Below are 15226 nucleotides of genomic sequence, written 5' to 3'. Positions count from 1 at the left end.
CGGAAATCAGATCAGACATGTTGGAAATAATCGATCTGGCAAGAAATGTACCGGAATATCTCATTGTGTGTACTAGGCATTACTGACAGCCATTTCCGAGTTCCATCTAATCAAGGCTGTCAACTGTAAGCTTCTTTTAAAAGTAAGGAGATAACGCTTGGCGTTCATCGCGATCAGATGCCAGAGACGGATTTCTGGAATGGCCTCGAAGGCCCAGGACTTGGGCAACTGCAGCCAATGAGGGCAGCTGGACATGGGAGAGGAGGATACAAACTGAAAAAAGAGCCTGCAAAAAAGGATCAAGACATGGAAGGGGGTGCTGCTGTCCAAGAAAGTTGTACATGAAAGGGAGGTGATGTGTACACTACATGTAGACTACACATGAAATGGGGGGTGGGACACGCACTCCTGCACATTGGAGGAGGGTAAAAAGAAGTCGGTCTAGGGGTTATAAAAGTATACTGTAAATCAGGCCTTGCAGATGATCACAATTGCTGTTCCCTCGCTACCCATGGTCACGCTGCACTTCTTCCTGCTCTTCTCCCCAACTACTTACTCATTGCTAAGTAGTGACCTGGTGATCAGGTACCCCAAACAGGGCACAGAATAGCTTGAGCAGTAGGAGATAAGCAAACATGAATGCATATGCTTGCTCATCTCCATCTGTAGCTGTGAAACCCAGATGTGGTCTCTTGTGCATTTCCTGGTTCTAGTTGGTGTTATGCAAACACTAGTGCACATAACAGACAGGGGCCCCAAACACTGCCACCACTCGGAACCCCCAAACCAGCATATAACAATACGGGAGTGCAGATGAGCAGCTGCTCCGGTGGTGGCAGCTCCGGGGCTCACCTGCACTCCCCCATTGTGTTACATGCATGTTTGGGGGTCCCGAGTAGTGGTAGTGAGACACACGTTGGAGCGCAAGGAGAAGCCCGACCTGGAAGCAGGCCTGGACAGGTCGGGTGAGCCACCGGAGGAGACCTGGAGCCTCCGGAGCGGCGTCGAGGGCACGTCCTGCCTGCCACGGTAAGTGGATTAGTATTTTTATTTTTTTAACCACTTCAGGACCACAGTCTTTTCGCCCCTTAAGGACCAGAGCCTTTTTCTCCATTCAGACCACTGCAGCTTTCACGGTTTAATGCTCGGTCATACAACCTACCACCTAAATGAATTTTACCTCCTTTTCTTGTCACTAATACAGCTTTCTTTTGATGCTATTTGATTGCTGCTGCGAGTTTTACTTTTTATTATATTCATCAAAAAAGACATGAATTTTGTCAAAAAAATGACTTTTTTAACTTTCTGTGCTGACATTTTTCAAATAAAGTAAAATTTCCTATACATTTGAGCGCGAAAGTTATTCTGCTACATGTCTTTGATAAAAAAAAAACCATTCAGTGTATATTTATTGGATTGGGTAAAAGTTATAGCGTTTACAAACTATGGTGCCAAAAGTGAATTTTCCCATTTTCAAGCATCTCTGACTTTTCTGCGCACCTGTCAGGTTTCATGAGGGGCTAAAATTCCAGGATAGTACAAATACCCCCCAAATGACCCCATTTTGGAAAGAAGACATCCCAAAGTATTCAGTGAGAGGCATGGTGAGTTCATAGAAGATTTTATTTTTTGTCACAAGTTAGCAGAAAATGACACTTTGTGACAACAACAACAAAAAAAAAAAGTTTCCATTTCTTCTAACTTGCGACAAAAAAAAAATGAAATCTGCCACGGACTCACTATGCTCCTCTCTGAATACCTTGAAGTGTCTACTTTCCAAAATGGGGTCATTTGTGGGGTGTGTTCACTGTCCTGGCATTTTGGGGGGTGCCTAATTGTAAGCACCCCTGTAAAGCCTAAAGATGCTCATTGGACTTTGGGCCCCTTAGCGCAGTTAGGCTGCAAAAAAGTGCCACACATGTGGTATTGCCGTACTCAGGAAAAGTAGTATAATGTGTTTTGGGGTGTATTTTTACACCCATGCTGGGTGGGAGAAATATCTCCGTAAATGACAATTTTTTTATTTTTTTTACACACAATTGTCTATTTATAGAGATATTTCCCACTCAGCATGGGTATGTGGAAAAATACACCCCAAAACACATTATACTACTTCTCCTGAGTACGGCGATACCACATGTGTGGCACTTTTTTGCACCCTAACTGCGCTAAGGGGCCCAAAGTCCAATGAGTACCTTTAGGATTTCACAGGTCATTTTGAGAAATTTCGTTTCAAGACTACTCCTCACAGTTTAGGGCCCCTAAAATGCCAGGACAGTATAGGAACCCCACAAATTACCCCATTTTAGAAAGAAGACACCCCAAGGTATTCCATTAGGAGTATGGTGAGTTCATAGAAGATTTTTTTTTTTTGTCACAAGTTAGCGGAAATTGATGTTAATTGTTTTTTTTCACAAAGTGTCATTTTCCGCTAACTTGTGACAAAAAATAAAATCTTCTATGAACTCACCATACTCCTAACGGAATACCTTGGGGTGTCTTCTTTCTAAAATGGGGTCATTTGTGGGGTTCCTATACTGCCCTGGCATTTTAGGGGCCCTAAACCGTGAGGAGTAGTCTTGAAAACAAATGTCGCAAAATGACCTGTGAAATCCTAAAGGTACTCATTGGACTTTGGGCCCCTTAGCGCACTTAGGGTGCAAAAAAGTGCCACACATGTGGTACCGCCGTACTCAGGAGAAGTAGTATAATGTGTTTTGGGGTGTATTTTTACACATACAGATGCTGGGTGGGAGAAATATCTCTGTAAATGACAATTGTTTGATTTTTTTTACACACAATTGTCCATTTACAGAGAGATTTCTCCCACCCAGCATGGGTATGTATAAAAATACACCGCAAAACACATTATACTACTTCTGAGTACGGCGATACCACATGTGTGACACTTTTTTGCAACCTAGGTGCGCTAAGGGGCCTAACGTCCTATTCACAGGTCATTTTGAGGCATTTGGATTCTAGACTACTCCTCACGGTTTAGGGCCCCTAAAATGCCAGGGCAGTATAGGAACCCCACAAGTGACCCCATTTTAGAAAGAAGACACCCCAAGGTATTCCGTTAGGGGTATGGTGAGTTCATAGAAGATTTTATTTTTTGTCACAAGTTAGTGAAAAATGACACTTTGTGAAAAAAACAATAAAAATCCAATTTCCTCTAACTTTTGACAAAAAATAAAATATTCTATGAACTCATCATACACCTAACAGAATACCTTGGGGTGTCTTCTTTCTAAAATGGGGTCACTTGTGGGGTTCCTATACTGCCCTGGCATTTTACGGGCCCAAAACTGTGAGTAGTCTGGAAACCAAATTTCTCAAAATGACTGTTCAGGGGTATAAGCATCTGCAAATTTTGATGACAGGTGGTCTATGAGGGGGCAAATTTTGTGGAAGCGGTCATAAGCAGGGTGGCCTCTTAGATGACAGGATGTATTGGGCCTGATCTGATGGATAGGAGTGCTAGGGGGGTGACAGGAGGTGATTGATGGGTGTCTCAGGGGGCGGTTAGAGGGGAAAATAGATGCAATCAATGCACTGGGGACGTGATCGGAAGGGGGTCTGAGGGGGATCTGAGGGTTTGGCCGAGTGATCTGGAGCCCACACGGGGCAAATTAGGGCCTGATCTGATGGGTAGGTGTGCTAGGGGGTGACAGGAGGTGATTGATGGGTGTCTCAAGGTGTGATTAGAGGGGGGAAATAGATGCAAGCAATGCACTGGCGAGGTGATCAGGGCTGGGGTCTGAGGGCGTTCTGAGGTGTGGGCGGGTGATTGGGTGCCCGTAAGGGGCAGATTAGGGTCTAATCTGATGGGTAACAGTGACAGGTGGTGATAGGGGGTGATTGATGGGTAATTAGTGGGTGTTTAGAGGAGAGAAGATCTGCGGGCGATCTATTGGTGTGGGTGGGTGATCAGATTGCCCGCAAGGGGCAGGTTAGGGGCTGTTTGATGGGTGGCAGTGACAGGGGGTGATTGATGGGTGGCAGTGACAGGGGGTGATTGATGGGTGATTGACAGGTGATCAGTGGGTTATTACAGGGAATAACAGATGTAAATATTGCACGGGCGAATTGATAAGGGGGGGTCTGAGGGCAATCTGAGCGTGTGGGCGGGTGATTGGGTGCCCGCAAGGGGCAGATTAGGGTCTAATCTGATGGGTAACAGTGACAGGTGGTGATAGGGGGTGATTGATGGGTAATTAGTGGGTGTTTAGACGAGATAAGAGATGTAAACAATGGATTTGGGAGGTGATCTGATGTCGGATCTGCGGGCGATCTATTGGTGTGGGTGGGTGATCAGATTGCCCGCAAGGGGCAGGTTAGGGGCTGTTTGATGGGTGGCAGTGACAGGGGGTGATTGATGGGTGGCAGTGACAGGGGGTGATTGATGGGTGATTGACAGGTGATCAGTGGGTTATTACAGGGAATAACAGATGTAAATATTGCACGGGCGAATTGATAAGGGGGGGTCTGAGGGCAATCTGAGCGTGTGGGCGGGTGATTGGGTGCCCGCAAGGGGCAGATTAGGGTCTAATCTGATGGGTAACAGTGACAGGTGGTGATAGGGGGTGATTGATGGGTAATTAGTGGGTGTTTAGAGGAGATAAGAGATGTAAACAATGGATTTGGGAGGTGATCTGATGTCGGATCTGCGGGCGATCTATTGGTGTGGGTGGGTGATCAGATTGCCCGCAAGGGGCAGGTTAGGGGCTGATTGATGGGTGGCAGTGACAGGGGGTGATTGACGGGTGATTGACAGGTGATTGACAGGTGATCAGGGGGGATAGATGCATACAGTACACGGGGGGGGGGGTCTGGGGGGGGGTCTGGGGAGAATCTGAGGGGTGGGGGGGTGATCAGGAGGGAGTAGGGGGCAGATTAGGGACTTAAAAATAAAATAGCGTTGACAGATAGTGACAGGGAGTGATTGATGGGTGATTAGGGGGGTGACTGGGTGCAAACAGTGGTCTGGGGGGTGGGCAGGGGGGGGTCTGAGGGGTGCTGTGGGCGATCAGGGGGCAGGGGAGGGGGAAATCAGTGTGCTTGGGTGCAGACTAGGGTGGCTGCAGCCTGCCCTGGTGGTCCCTCGGACACTGGGACCACCAGGGCAGGAGGCAGCCAGTATAATAGGCTTTGTATACATTACAAAGCCTATTATACTTGTTACATGCGGCGATCCGGGTGCTAGTAACCCGCCGGCGCTTCCGAACGGCCGGCGGGTTACAACGAACGGTGGGCGGAGCCAGTCCCCGGCGGCTGATCGCGTCACGAATGACGCGATCGCCGCACAGCCACTCCCGCAGCCGCCCCCGCCGATGGGCGTATTGCGGTCGTTTGGGCCCGGTCTTTGCCGCCGCCCATCGGCTGGGGGCGGTCGTTAAGTGGTTAAACATGTCCGTGAACCTTCCCTTTAAGTACTGCAGACTAGGTGTAATGTATTTGCACTTCTTATTGGCAATGTGCGGACTAAACTGTAAATGTAAGTGGCAGAGTGCTGTCTGGGAGTGAGCAATCCTTTTGCGTTTCTAGTCGGTGTTACTCAGGCTGCTTCAGTATCAGGCCTCTTGCACACTACATGCGATTCCGATTCGCGATTTTGACATGAATTTACATGCGATTAAGATTTTTAATCCATACTGCATGCTGCGTTTTTTCTCAGTTCTTCTTTTAAAAGCATCCAGGGAAAATCGGAATCGCAAATCAGATTTGCAGTGTGCAGGGGGCCGCTTCTCACATCCATCAGTGACGGGAGGGAGATACCAGGGGGGGCTGATCAGGCTGAAAACGGCTATTTAGCCGCAAGATGAAATGGACGCGCAGGTTCATCCCATTGTAGCTTGGTAACCATTATGATGAACCTTCCAAATCGGCGCCGTGCCTGAATTTATCGGTTTTTATAACGGCTATGATTCGGCAAAGTCAGTTTTGTAAATTTCCAAGCCGAAAGATTAAATGAATGTTCTTTTTGGGGGCAGGAGGGGTCGCAGCATAAGAGGAGAGCTGTGGCCGCAGATCGGTGGGGAGGGGGGAAATTCCCCCCCCCCCCCCCCACCTCCCTCACCTCGGGCACTCCATCTCGTTGCCGTTATACATGAGCTTTGCGGCAACACACGCGTCCATTTATAACTGCGGCCAGTATTCTCGTACCGTGATCAGGCCCCTGGTGTTTCAAAGTATCAGAGTACATATTTATATACAAGATGTCTCTGTAGAGACCGGTCACTGTATGTACTGACCAATAAGGTTTTTATCAGCTCCTTGTAACAGAAAAACAAGCAAATATAAAAAATTAAGGACAGCAATTAAGATCCCCAGTAGAAAATAAAAAGCAAGGTGCTGATTCTAGGTGGACATCTCTAATTCATGTTACAACTGTAAGTATAATTTTTTATGAACTAGGCGCAGTCTAATATTTTTTACAGAATGGAAATAGGGACGTTTTTGTTGTATTCGTAAGACTATGTTCACACTGTGGCAGTGTATTGCATTGCATTGACCAATATAATCACTTTGCTAACACAATGCAATTAAAGGGGCACTATGGCGAAAAATTGTAAAATTTTAAATATGTGCAAACATAGACAAATAAGAAGTACGTTTTTTCTGAGTAAAATGAGCCATAAATGACTTTTCTCCTATGTTGCTGTCACTTACAGTAGGTAGCAGAAATCTGAGGGTAGGTTTACAGTGCGACGTTAAAGTTGCGCTTTATAGCCCTTTCTAACGTGTACAAATGCACTGCAATGCAAAGTCAATGCTACATTCACAGTGCATGCGTTGCGTTATAGTGTAACGCAGCACGTTCTGTGAAAGTAGTGCTTGCAGTGCGTTTGGCACATGGGCTGTGTTACTATGTTGGCACATGCTCAGTGGATTTTGTTTTTAATAAAAAAAACTAACGCATGCGCCGTTTTGGGCGCATCAGGATGCCACAATAACGGCGCATTTGCTGCAACGTTAAAATGACAGCTAAACAATGAAATGACAGCTAAACGCAACGCAATATAGCATAACGTGTACTAACACATTATGCTTTTGCGTTGCGTTACTACCTGCGGTGCGACCTTAACATCGCACCAAAAATGCAACGTCAACTGTGAACTTAGCCTGACAGAAGTGACAGGTTTTGTCCATCTCTTCATAGGGGATTCTCAGCAAGGCTTTTATTCTTTGTAAAGATATTCCCTAAAAATGATTTAAACAATGATGCTGGCCAGCTTTCCTGCTCGCTACACAGTTTTTTGGCAGTTGGACAGAGCAACTGCCATTCACTAAGTGTTTTTGAAAATAAATAAATCCCTGAGGATCCCCTGTGAAGAGGAGGATTAGTCCAAAACCTGTCACTTCTGCCAGACTACCTACTGTAAGTGACAACAACATAGGAGAAATGTAATTTATGGCTGATTTTACTCTGGAAAAACGTACTTCTTACTTGTATATGTTTGTACATATTAAACATTTTTCAATTTTTCGCCATAGTGCCCCTTTAAATTGTAATGATATGTTAGCATTGGTGTATCAGTTTGATGCATTCAGTGTGATACCACATGCATGCAGTTGAAGCATACGTCTCATGTATTGCATGCTTCACTGTATGTATAAATAAATTATAAAGTATTATTGTTAAAAAATAAGCAATTTTATTTATTGTTATTTTGTCTACAAATCCTCTTTAACGGACCACTATATTTTGAAATGTATAAAAAAATAAAACTAAAAAAGCTTTAAACTGAACAGTAATGCTAAAAGGAATAGTGAAGGGTTAAGAATTTGTTGAAAAAAACAACGGTGCAGCTAAGGTTTTGGTGGCCCCAAGCAGCCCATAACTTGAGGGTGAAACAGCCCCTGGTGAGGAAAAATGGGCGTGGTCAATACATGATGTGGGTGGGGCCAAATACTAGCAATATACAGGTAGTCCCTAGTTAACATATGAGATGGGCACAGGTGGTGCCTCAGTATAGGTATCAAGCTATACGTGCTGCAGTATAGGTTGCCAGGTACAGGTGCTGCCCCAGCATAGGTAGTGAGCTATAGGTGCTGCAGTACACATTTCCAGGTACAGGTGGTGCCCTCAGTATAAGTAGCAAGCTATTGGTGCTGCAGTGTAGGTAGCGATAGCCTCTCGCCGTATCCTATTGCAATGGTTACTTCCAGTGGCACTTCTGACGTCATGAGAGGCGCTGCCGGGCAACCATGGAGATAGGACGCTTTCCCCAGCGGCTATAGGAGGATAGAGTGGGCCCGGCGTCAAGAGGAGAGCGACCCGGTGACAAGAGGAGAGCGACCCGGTGACAAGAGGAGAGCGTGGCGATAAGAGTCCACACAGGAACGGGGATACATGAGTAACTGGAGACCTCGGGGCAGCACAGGGCAGGTCGGCGGGTGGCCACTAGCAGCAGAGCGAGGCCCCTCCTTACAGTGAGGCCCAAAGTGGGGAAGTACCTCACTTGTACGCTGGTGGCACCCCTGTTAAAAAATAGATCGCCCTGTTGTTTCCACATTCATGACAGCGTGAATGTGAGGGGAGCTTACCGACAGGGTTATGGGAGACTGACTGCGGGCTGCTAGCTGTCCAACGACATTACAGCTAGCCAGGCAGATACACGCAGCCCGCAGTAAAACCTCTCCATTGGTAACCTCCCCTCACATTCATGCTGAATGTGTAAAGAGCAGGGTGATTTATTTTTTAACTAATTCTTAACCCTTCACTATCCCTTCTACTAGCATTCTGTTCTGCATAAATCTTTTTTTAGTTTTATTTTTTATACATTTTGCGATAGTGTAGAAAATCATAAAATGGGTGTGGCCAGAGGCTGCTACAAACATGTCAGAAGCTCTGCAACACCCCCATACTAAAGTAGAAACAGAGATATGCAGGAATAATGACCATTTGGACAACATGGACACACTGCCAAATATTTTTTATTTGAGTTAAGCAGGTGTATGCTATGTCAACAGCTGCCCTATGTCATTATCTGATATTTAAAACATTATTTTTAGAGATCTAATCAGCCATTAAAAGCTTCATTAATTATTAAGTGTTAGTGTCCTTATACTTGAGGGTTCTACTAATATCTTAAAATTGGGCTCTGATCAATAATGCAATTACTTGCTTTATTGTCTTTAATGCATTGTACTGGCATGATGGCTGCAGTAGGAGGCGTCTATACGAGCTGCAGTGTGTGCCGATCCCTAGGTGAAAAATATTGTTACTAAAATGTCCCACGTTGCTTCTAGAAGGTTCATCCACAGAGATGCTCATTCTGGCTTGCATGCAAGTTTAAAGGATATCTTAGTGCTAAAAATATGGAAAAAATTATGCCTACTGTATGTGTGGAGTAGTGCAGAGGCTTACCGCACCTCCCTTGCCCTGGCGTCAGTCTCCGGTTTCTCGCAAAGCAGCCCATTTTGAAGTCCTGGTCGGCGCATGTGCAGTACGTCTGGGAGTATGCGCATACTCCCGCTGGAAGATGTACCTGACACGCACTGGACTTGAGGTTGGCGAGACCACGGTCACAAGGCGTCAAAATGGACATACTGCGCATGCACAGCATAGTATGTTCAGTTCATATGGCACCAACCCCGCCGACCAGGACGTCAGAACGGGCTGCTCTGCTTAAGCCAGGGCAAGGGAGGTACGGTAAGATTCTGCACTACTCCCCACACATACACAGGGCATCATTTTTTGCCATATTTTTAGCACTAGTATCCTTTAAAGGGGTTTTCCAGTACCTGTCAAAAAGCTACAACTGACACTTACCCGGGGCTTCTATCGCCCCCCTGCAGCTATAATGTCCCGGTCCTCCTCCGATGCTCCGTTCCCCGACGCCGGTATTCTGCTAATTATCCGTCTAACTAGACAAATAGAACTGCGGCTGCGCACAAGAAAACTTCGTATTGCGCCTGTGCAGTAAGCTCCCGATGACGGCCGTGCAGCTGCAGTTCTATTCGTCTAGTTAGATGAATAATTAGCAGTTTGCCGGCGGTGGGGAAGGGAGCATCGGAGGAGGACGGCGCGGGACATTACAGCTGCAGGGGGCCGATAGAAGCCCCAGGTAAGTGTCAGTTTTAGCTTTTTGACAGGTACCGGAGAACCCCTTTAATGCAAACTGCATGCAACTTGGAACTGGGCCGGTCATTTTATAATACTCACCAGGTGTCCGGATTTCCTACTTCCATTCATAGCCCCGCCCCCTAAAGGAAGCGGTCACAGGTGTTTCTATGATTGCTCATACAGAAGCACCTATGACCTCTTCCTTTAGAGGGCGTGGATACGGAGGGAAATCCGACACCTGGTAAGTATAATAAAGTTTTGTTTAAAAAAAAAAAAAACACACTAAACGCTAATTAGTTACAGTTACAGTTAACTGTACAGTGCTTCTAAGCGTCTGGGAATTGCAAGCACGATCACACTAGAAATGGTTGCACACAGTGCTGCAGTGATTTTAAAGCACTGCAGTGATTCCCAATGGGTTCCAGGCCTTAGGGTACTCTCACACTGACATTTTGCTTCCTAATGGATGCTGATTTGCACACTGCAAAGTCTATGAATAGTTCACACCTCATCAGCTGCAATACAATAGAAGGGATTTAAATGTCTCAATGCAGAACATGCTGACATGCACAATGTTAGTCAATGAAGGTGGTTACTGGTCAGTAGCTTCTTTGCCTGCGTTTTATCACATGCCAGTACAAATATTGTACTTGGTTGTGTTATATGTACATTATGATGCAGCACAAAGCAATGTTGGCATGAAAGCAGCCTAATACAGCAAAGTCCCCTGTATCTGGCACAGGCGGGGATCGCTTGAGAAATGTGCTTGCCGGTTGCTTGAGCAGATGGCCAAAGGAGCACCCCCTTTCGGCTTTCCAGCGTCCATGCATGGGTCCCGGGCGTGTCACGCGTTAGGTGATATGCCAGGAGCCGTACATGGACACCGGAAAGCCGAAGGGAGCAGCAGAAGATGGCGCCTGGATGCTCAGTAAGTAGTTCCTGCCATACAATGCCCTGCAAACCCCCTAAAGCACAGTCCCCGTCATCCATCAGGCATGCCAGTTAGATGAGACTTCCGGTTGTCTGAGTTGCGGGTAACGAGGACTTTGCTGTACTCCGTTACTCATAGCTCCCAACTGTCCCTCTTTCGGAGGGACAGTCCCTCTTTGGGAGCCCTGTCCCTCCGTCTCTATTTCCTCCTTATTTGTCCCTCTTTCAGGACTTTGTCCCTCTTTTTATGTAAATATATATATTTCTCTACTAAAAATGTGTTTGACTCTAATCTTTATTCCCATCCTTTCAATTGATATATTGTTAAATGTTAAAAATGAACCAGGACAGAGAAGACCGGTGTTATTTGAATTAGAAAACAATATATTTTTCTTATGAAATCTTTATGATATGCATGACTAGGGCTAGGGTGTGTCAGAGGTGTGATTAGGGGTGTGGCTTAAGTGTCCCCCCTCTTTCTCATCTCAAAAAGTTGGGAGGTATGCATTACTTACTATCAGGAGTCTCGTCATAACACACTTGACCACACTTCCAAATAACCACACTACCACTTTAAGTTCATTATAAATTAAAGTGAACCTGAGGCTGATGAGAATAAAAGTTATCTATTACCTATGATAAGGAAAGACTCTGGATCCTGCAGAGGCTTCCCCAGGGGCTCCAGACCATCACCGCTGCCTGGGGGCCCTCTTCTAGATCTCACTGAGTATGAGCACAGCTGCATTGCGCCTGCGTGAGTACGGCCGCGCCTGTGCAGCAGCACAGAGGCATGCGTAGGTAGATGAACGGCTTTGGGTTACTGTGCAGAGCAGGATCATCCACCAGGCAACCTAGGCATGTGCCTGGGGTCCAGTGAGTGTCAAGGGGCCCATCCGCCAGCTTCTCTGATCTCTCTTCATTTCAGCTTAGCAAAAAGACCACAAGGGGTCCCCAAATCTACTAACTTGTCTAGGGCCCCAATACATCTTAATCCATCTCTGGCTCCCATGCTCACCCAGGTGCAGTACGGCAACGCTTGTAAACAGCGGGAGGCGCGGCCACTAGAACATATCCAACGAGCTCTTGTCAGATATGCTCAGAGGGTCCATGCGTGGCAACAGTGAGGGCGAGGAGTACAAGGGAACAGTGGCGGACAAAGCCAACGATGAGCCCCTGTGCAGAATAAATGAAGCGGGCCCCATGTAAGCGGTAACAGATCATGGTTGGATCCAAACAATTCTGATAAAATAAAAGTACATGAACCTAGGTCACATTCTCTAGGTACTGTATTAATGTAGCACACATTTTAAACTTGTATCTAACTGGGGCATACCTCCCAACTTTTTGAGATGAGAAAGAGGGACACTTAAGCCACGCCCCTGCCACACCCCTGGCCACGCCCCACCACGCCCCTAGTCACGCATACCATAAAGATTTCCGAAGAAAAATATGTTGTTTTATAATTCAAACCACACTGGTCCTTTCTATCCTGGTTCATTTTCCTTCATAGTAACATTTTAAAATTAGTAATATATCACATGGGAATAAAGTTTAGAGTCAAACACATTTTTTAGCAGAGAAATATATTTATTTACATAGAAAGAGGGACAAAGTCCTGAAAGAGGGACAAATGAGGAGGAAAGAGGGACAGGGCTCCCAAAGAGGGACTGTCCCTCCAAAAGGCTGGATAGCGTAATGGTTAAGGGCTCTGCCTCTGACACAGGAGACCTGGGTTCAAATCTCGGCTCTGCCTGTTCCGTAAGCCAGCACCTATTCAGTAAGGAGTTTCTTGGGCAAGTCTCCATAACACTGCTACTGCCTACTGAGTGCGCTCTAGTGGCTGCCTTGCAAGTGCTTTGAGTCCGACAGGAGAGAGGCGCTATACAAATACTGCAATTATTAAAAGAGGGACAGTTGGGAGCTATGCTGGGGTACAAGTTATTATCACCGTTTCTCTTGAGCTTCAGAGAGAAATACATGGAGAAAAGCCTAGAGGATAATCAGACCCTAACTGGTGCAATTGCATGGGCCCAAGAGGACATGGGCCCCCTGTGCGGCAGCACGGCCTGCACAGGCCTATGTCCGCCTCTGCACGGGGAGTCTCTGAACTAGCCAGAGGCTTCCTCTACCTAGGTATGTCATTTTATGTATGTTTTGTATTCAAACCACGTGGGGCTCAAATCTAGAGAGAGTGCAGAGACAGCAGTGGGCGGCGGCAAATAAAGTGTAACTGCACATGTGGGGGAGGGGCTTGTCATATTCTTAAACTAGGTGGAACAGCGGCTGGGGATTTCTGTCGTGTTGTGATTATCACACACGATTACTGTCGCATACCTAATTGAGCATGTTGACCCCACATATAGCAGCATGTCCAATCGACACATGCAACCAATTTTGACCTGAAATTGGTCGTATCATCGACCAGACATGCTTTTGGCGGTACCAATTTTTATCCGATTTGATAATTAATAACCACTGAATTTGATGGTCGATCGGCCGCCAAATCGGTAGATGTATGGGCACCGTAAATGTCCGTACACACGCCGGACTGGAGGCAACGACGCCCGGCGGATCGCTCAGAAACAGCCGTATCAGTCCGCCGACAGACTGTACACACGCCGGACTGTCGCTGGAACGCCCACCCAGCGGGAGGTGATGACGGACCTTTATCCTCACCCTAATCATAGCTTGATACTCTTATCATAGTGATAGTGAGGCCATTTTTACTTTTTTTCTATATTTTTTTTTTTGGGGGGGGGGGGGGGGGGGGGGGGCGCAGTTAACTTATCAGTAGATGTGTGACAAAACAGGGCAGGAAACACAGGAATCCATCTGTCTTCCCCCCATTTGTCAATCCATCTGTTTAGTTTACCCTTGTCTGGCTAATAATCAACTCACCCATAGAACACACGTCATAAAAGCATTCCCAGTATCAATAGTCTGTACACATCTCATACTCATCCAGGCACAACATTCATTACAACATAACTAATAACCCTAAAATCATCAGCTTGTTATTTCAGTCTCACGTTAGTAATAAAGCACGCGGGCCCTTTAATAAACTCTATTACTCAGCTATACACCTGCAGCCGCTCTGCTGATGCTGCGGAACTTGTCCCGTACAGTGTAATTGGCCTTCTATTGCGGCTCTCCCCACCCCTCTTCCCGGCAGCGGATGGTGCAGTCCAGGCTTTGCAGCGCAGCCTGTCCCCTCTGCGGCTCTCGGGACCTCTGCAGAGAGGGGCGCACCGAGCAGAATCCATACTGCTCAGCATTATGCTAAAAATAAAACATCTTCCAGAGATCATCGGATACAAAGTATCCCAGTACGATAAACACAGACGCCTCTGCCCAGCCTGCACCTGATCCCTAGCGAGCAATGCCTATGGGGAGTGTGCTCTGTCACCAGATCCCCCAGCCAGAGGGGACATTATGCTATTCTCACTGTGACAAAGACATTTGGGAGAAATCAGCCCAGTGTGCTCCCTATACATCCCAGCAGCCCATAGCAAGCAATTCATAAACAGTGTATAAATATATATACATAGTCTGTCACTGGACACAAGCTGAAACTGCACATCATCATTAGTCACTGCATTGCCTTGATTAAATGGCTTGGCTCATCAGTGCAAGCATTCAATGTAGAAACTGCCTGTGATCTATACAGACAGTCAATTAAATGATATAGTTCTGTAATGAAGGGGTTATTTTCAGCAATCTCCCCCTCCCCCAGGATTATGACTTACCCAGGGTGATGAGAGTGGACAGCAGGCAGGTGACAGTGACCAGGGTGCCCATGGTGGTGGTCATTAGCTGTGTCAGGACAGAATGGGGCCAGGCTGGAGAGTGTCAGTGTGATGCAGAGAGGAGGGTGAGGTGAGGGAGGGAGGGAGGGAGGATCCTGAGCAGTACTAGTGTTTAAAGATGCAGAATCTTCCTCTGTACCCAGCCTAAAGTGTGCCCAGCCCACATCCCAGCGCCTCCCTGGCAAGCCTTACATTATGAAGTGACACTGACAGTTCTATTTTTATATCACTGTCATTACTTATTGTTAAAACCTAAAGTGAGCTTGTAAATGGGTCTAATGAGTGGCAAAGTGTCCTCTGCCCTGCCAGTTTCTTGTCACCTGTTGGCTGGTGGGTGCAGAAGGTGAGGGATGCCTGGGCACGTATCAAGCAGACACAATGTCATAGACCATCATTTGAGAAGTGTTTTGAGAAACAC

General features: G+C 46.6%; 1 protein-coding gene across 1 annotated transcript in view; it reads right to left on the bottom strand.

Moving 5' to 3' along the window:
- The window catches only part of LOC137521787 (phospholipase A2 inhibitor and Ly6/PLAUR domain-containing protein-like), a 38854-nt gene extending 23983 nt beyond the window's left edge, over window positions 1-14871 (bottom strand). The window contains exon 1 of the mRNA XM_068241519.1: window positions 14749-14871. Within this exon, the coding sequence (XP_068097620.1) occupies window positions 14749-14812 (64 nt within the window). The 5' untranslated portion in view covers window positions 14813-14871. The remainder of the gene's footprint in view (window positions 1-14748) is intronic.
- Window positions 14872-15226: the final 355 nt, after the last annotated feature.

Source organism: Hyperolius riggenbachi, chromosome 6, assembly GCF_040937935.1.
Source record: "Hyperolius riggenbachi isolate aHypRig1 chromosome 6, aHypRig1.pri, whole genome shotgun sequence".
NCBI lineage: Eukaryota > Metazoa > Chordata > Amphibia > Anura > Hyperoliidae > Hyperolius > Hyperolius riggenbachi.
The sequence above is the reverse complement of the archived record's forward strand: the minus strand, read 5'-3'. Positions and strand labels throughout refer to the sequence as shown.